The sequence below is a fragment of the Orycteropus afer genome, unplaced genomic scaffold, assembly GCF_000298275.1.
Source record: "Orycteropus afer afer isolate SDZICR_OR568_19922 unplaced genomic scaffold, OryAfe1.0 scaffold00035, whole genome shotgun sequence".
Lineage (NCBI taxonomy): Eukaryota > Metazoa > Chordata > Mammalia > Tubulidentata > Orycteropodidae > Orycteropus > Orycteropus afer.
Genome location: NW_006921622.1, coordinates 1,971,863 through 1,977,871, shown reverse-complemented (window position 1 = coordinate 1,977,871; position 6,009 = coordinate 1,971,863). Strand labels below are relative to the sequence as shown.

The following is a 6,009-nucleotide window of genomic DNA, read 5'->3' as shown; positions in this document are numbered from 1 at the left end:
ATCTTCTGTGTCTGTGTTAATTGGTTTCCCTTTTCTTTGTTGAAGAGGGTCTGTGCAATCCTTCTGCCTAGTCCGCCATCTTGCCCCTCCTCAATTCCATAAGTTTTAATATCTTAAAATTAGCAAGCTTCAAATACTATGAAATCTCAACAATTATGTTTTTTTATGAGTACATTAGTCTGTTATTTTTTGTATTTTCTGGATTTGAGCAATGCTTTTTTTTCATTTGCTTTTGCTATCTAATAAACATATTTCAAAAAGAATTATTCTTGATGAAGTTTTCAAAATTAAATATTTAAAAAATAAACTTGAATATGTCTTCTTTTTTATTTTAGATTGGTAGCAATTCTAACTTGGGTTCTCCTGAAAATACAAAGTATTGTGGCATAGATGTACCTTCACTTATAACATCTGTATATAATTTTCTGTTTGTCACATTCGTGAAAAGTTCTCCTCAAAATCATGGTTTCATGGCTAGGTTCAGTACTGCAGATTTAGGTAAGAGATTTTCTCTTTCTCCTAGATTGGCTCTTAGGCTTGAATCAGAATAAATTGGCACTGATGATAAATTATTACATAAAATAATCACTCTTGAATATTTACAAAATACATTAAGAGGCAAAGTAAATACATTTCCTATTTACTAAAAGGCAAAGAAGCTATATGTATTTCCTAATCAACATCTCGGAAGGAAGGTTGGGCAATCTACTTCTGTAGTGATCCTGCCTTGGAAACCCAAGGAGGGGTGGCTATGAGTCGTGTCTGACTCGACGGCACACAACAACAACAACAACAACAACAACAACAACAATCAACAGCAATTCGTGCCCACACCTGACAGTTTGTCATGCTGTGGTAGTGCATATTATTATGATGCTGGAAGCTATGCATTTGTATCTTAAATACCAGCAGGATCACCATCGTGGACAATTTCAGTGGCACTTCCAGACTAAGACTAATTAGGAAGAAGGCCTGGCAGTCTACTTCCCAAAATTAGTAAATGAAACTCTTATTGATCACAACAACATTGTCTGAGTTACTTATTTCGGACAAGTCATTAGGAGAAATCAATCACTGGAGGAGAGCACCATATTTGGTAAAGTAGAAGGCTAGTGAGGGTGAGGGATACCCTCAGTGAGACGGATTGGTACAGTAGCTGCAACAATGGACTTGAACACACTGGAGGTTGTGAGGATGTCATAGAACCAGGTGTTGTTTAGTTCTAATGTACAAATAGTTGTCATGAGTCAGAGTCTACCTGATGACAGTTAAAAACATCAACAATCAACATCTATATCAAGTTAATTAGGTTTTTATGTTAATAATTAAAAACTAGGTTATCTCTGTTGTTGTTGTTGTTATGTGCCGTTGAGTCGGCCCCGACTCATAGCGACCCCTCCTTGGGTTTTCGAGGCAGTATCACTACGGAAGTAGGATTGCCCAACCTTCCTTCCGAGGAGTGGCTGGTGGGTTTGAACCGCCAGCCGTCTGGTTAGCAGGCAAGTGTCTTAGCCACTATGCTACCAGAGCTCCTAGGTTACCTCTAGTGACATTTAATAAGGAAAAAAAAAATTTTCTTAAATGTTTAAGAGGTCATGATCAGATTTTTAAAATTCTGATATTCAAGGAGTTTGTTGGTAACTTGTTTTAACAATTATAATTTTATTTCAACAGCATGTGGAAAAATACTTACCGAGTCAGCAGGAACCATTCAAAGTCCTGGCCATCCAAACATCTATCCCCATGGTATCAATTGTACCTGGCATGTATTAGTGCAGCCTGGCCAACTGATTCGTTTGATATTCAAGAAATTTCATCTAGAGTTTCATTACAATTGCACAAATGATTATCTGGAAGTTTATGACACTGGCTCTGGGACTTTTCTTGGGAGGTAAGCTTGTTGTTGTTTTGTTTTTAAAACACTAAACCATCCTTCTTTCTTGCTTTCCTCCTTCAGTGAAGGATGTTAAAATACAACCATGGTGTATTACAAAAACCAGGTGAGATCATGATGCTTTTCAATGATAATTTCTATTGCTGAAGATGGTCAGGTTATATCATTACCCCTTCTTGGTCTTTAGTGATTTGTTAAGTGGATATCTAGATCTATTTGTATCTCCATATCCAAAAAACTATCCCAAAATCAATATAATGCATATGCATATATCCAACACCCCCAAAAACTTTCCTCCTGCCCATGATAATATCTCCTTTCTGTCTGTTATCCTTATCCAAAGAAAACCACTAATCTGTGTTCTATCATTATAGATTAGTTTGCATTTTCTAGCATCACACAAAAATGGAATCAAACTGTATGTATGTACCCTCCCCCCCTTTTCTTTTGGTCTTCTTTTTATGAATTAGCACAATTATTTTGAGATTCATCTATGCTGTAGGGTGTATTAAGATTATATTTTGTGTATATATATATATATATATATATATATATATATATATATATATATACACACACCCATCTAGTCTCTAAGGCATTTGACTGCTAACCAGAAGGTTGGCAGTTCAAATTTACCAGCTGCTCTGTGGAAAGAAGACTGGGCAATCTACTCCATAAACATTTACCACCTCAGAAACCCAAAAGGGGTTGTTATGAGTCAGAATCAACTCAATGGCAGTGAGTTTTGTTGTTTTTTTCTTTTTAAATACCCTTGTATATTTCTTAGTAATTGTTGTTGCTGTTATTTGCCGTCGAGTCGGCCCCGACTCATAGCAACCCCTCCTTGGGTTTCCGAGGCAGTGTCACTATGGAAGTAGGATTGCCCAACCTTCCTTCCAAGGGGTGACTGCGGGTTTGAACTGCCAGCCTTCTGGTTAGCAGTCAAGTGCCTTAGGCACTATGCTACCAGAGCTCCTATCATTTCTTAGTAGTGGTTCATTGTATTATGAATATATCATCATTTCTTTATCTGTTCACTTGTTGAGGGACATTTGCATTTTTCTCTGGTTTTTGGTTGTTACAAATGAAGCTATTAGGAACATTCACATGCACTATGTTGTATAAACATAGCTTCCATTTTTCTTGGATAAATACCTAGGACTAAGTTGACTGGGTTCTATGGTAGGGGTATGCTTACCATTTTAAGAAACTGCCAAAATGTTTTCCAAAGTAGTAGTACCATTTTACAGTCCACTAGAAATGCATTTTGTTTGTGTTTTTGGTTTGGTTTTAGAAATGCATGAGAGTTCCAAATTCTTCACCTCTTCACCAAAACTTATTTTCTGATACTTTGGTAATAGACATCATAGTGGGTATGCAGTGATGTCTCATTGTGGTTTTGATTTCCATTTTCCTAATGACTAATGATGTTGCATGTTATTCCATATGCTTATTTGTATGTCTTCTTTGGTGAAATGTGTGCATGTAATCCCTGACTTACAGCAGGGTTCTGTTCTAACACTTTAAGTCAGTTCTAATGTAAGTCACATACCTGTTCTTCTGGTTTTCATTATTGTTGTTCTGTGTTGTCGAGTTGGCCCCGACCCATAGTGACCCCTCCTTGGGTTTCCGAGGCAGTATCACTATGGAAGTAGATTGCCCCATCTTCCTTCTGAGGAGTAGTTGGTAGGTTTGAACAGCCAGCCTTCTGGTTAGCAGTCAAGTGCCTTAGGCACTATGCTACCAGAGCTCCCGTTTTCATTATTACTACCTTTTATTATCAGTATCTCTGTAAATCTGATTTTTATTTGTCTTTTAAATCTGATCTTTACTTGTCTTTGGGTATTGGAAACATTACATATAAACTTACAGATATGTATTATATATTTCTAACAATAGATCAACAACAACAAAAAAGAGATGATCATAAGTGTTCCTTATAACTCAAATATGTTGTAAGTCAGAGATTACCTGTATTCAAGTTCTTCGCCTATTTTCAGTTGGGTTGTTTGTCTTTTTTGTTGTTGATTTGTAGAAGTTCTTATATATTCTGAATATTAAACCCTTATAGATAAGTCCTTTCATATTTTTGATGCTATTATAAATAGTGTTGTTTATGTGATTTTAATCCTGTTGTTCACTGCTCTCATACAGAAATAAAATAGATTTTTAAAATATTGTTCTTGAATCAGCAATCTTTATAATATCACTTATTAGTTTTAATAGCCATTTTGTAGATTTCATTGGATTTTCATAGATGATCATGTTATCTCTGAATTAAGGTAGTTTTACATGTTCATTTCTAATATGGATGTCTTCTATCTCTTTTTCTTGCCTCATTGCCCTGGCTAGAATCTCCATATAATGTGTAATAGAAGTGGTGAGAGTAGACATCCTTGCTTTGTTCCTAAGCTTAGAAGGGGAGCATTCAGTATTTCACTATTAAGTTTGATATTATCTGTAGGGTTTTATTTTAGATGCTTTTGATTAGGATGAGGAAGTCTATTTTTATTCTTAGATTAAATAAGAAATTGGTATTAGATTATTCAGATGATTACAGGTAGTTCCTAACTGATGACCTATTCATATTATGATGAACCACAATTAAGAACCTTGGGTTTTGTTTTGTAGATCTCATCATTAGTAATATATAATACATACAATGTTAAAATATATTTACATTTATATGTAATGTTTTCAACCCCCTAAAGACAAATAGTTTTGATTTATAAAGATCCTGATAATAAAAGACAAAAGGATGGGAAAAAAAAAAAAAAGGTATTGCACCTATGTTAGAACTGACTTATGTATGACAGAGTCATCAAAACAGAGCCTTGTTATACATTTGGGGACTACCTGTATATGTTTTTTCTTTTTTATTCTATTTATATTGTCTGTTACATTGGTTTCGAATGACTAGACCTAGTTCACATTCATGGGATAAACCCCACTGGGTTATGACTTATTGTTTATATTTTTGAGCAGTTCAAACCCACCAGCCACTCCTCGGAAGGAAGATGAGGCAATCTACTTCTGTAGTGATACTGCCTCGGCAACCCAAGGGGGGGTTGCTATGAGTCGGGTCCTATTTGACGGCATATAACGACAACAACAATGCTAAAATTTAAGGAATTTTATGTTAAGGAAGGATATTGGTTTGTAGTTTGTTTTTCTGTAATGTTTTTATTGGTTGTAGTATTAGAGTGTTGACGTTGTTATTAGGTGCCTTTGAGTCGGTTCCAACTCATAGTGATCCTACAGGCAACAGAGTGAAAACAGTCCTGTGCCATCTGCACAATCTTCACTATGCTTGAGCCCATTGTTGCAACCTTTGGGTCAATCCATCTTGTTAAGGACCTTCCTCTTTCATTCACCATTGATTTTACCGCATGATTGCCTCATAGAATGAGTTCATACAGTCTATGCTCTATGGCTTTGTGTTACATTTCCCTTTGTTGTATAAGTTTCTTGCATTTCTATTAATAAATTCATTAATATGCTATATGGTGACTTAGTATAGTGTTTGGTTTTCTAGTGCTGCTGTAACAGACATACTACAAATGTATGGCTTTAACAAATAGAGATTTTATTCTCTTACAGTTTAGGAAGCTAGAAGTCCAAGTTCAAAGTGCCAACTCTAGGGGCTGGGTGAAAGCCCCTCAATCTTGGGCTTCAGCTCTGCCTCTTTCTCCCAGCCCACTTAACTGGAGGCTTCTCTTAACTCAGGCAGCTGTTGGATGCTGAGGCTGGCAAACCCAAAGTTGGCAAGTGAAACGGCACAGCCTCAAGATTATTAAGCAACATGTCAGGCCTCTAGTCCAGAAACAGTCCCAAGATTGGCAGAGAACATGGCAGGCTGCTGAATGAAGACTTAGCTACCTGCAGTGTCCAAGAGTGCCAAAAAACTTAAGACCTTTCTCAAAGTATCTTCTTATATACTGGGAGAAGACCACATCTCAAAGGCAGCTACTCAGTAGATTCCACCATGGAGTTGATTAACAGTCTCATTATGGGGAATAATTACATCTAACTACCCAGCCACTTAGGAGCTCTGGTAGCATAGTGCCTAAGGCACTTGACTGCTAACCAGAAGGCTGGCGGTTCAAACCCACCAG

General features: G+C 36.5%; 1 protein-coding gene across 1 annotated transcript in view; it reads left to right on the top strand.

Moving 5' to 3' along the window:
- Positions 1-6,009, top strand: part of CUBN (cubilin) — a 413,126-nt gene that overhangs the window by 78,444 nt on the left and 328,673 nt on the right. The window contains exons 20-21 of the mRNA XM_007936404.2: positions 336-498; positions 1,675-1,891. Of these exons, the coding sequence (XP_007934595.1) occupies positions 336-498; positions 1,675-1,891 (380 nt within the window). The remainder of the gene's footprint in view (positions 1-335; positions 499-1,674; positions 1,892-6,009) is intronic.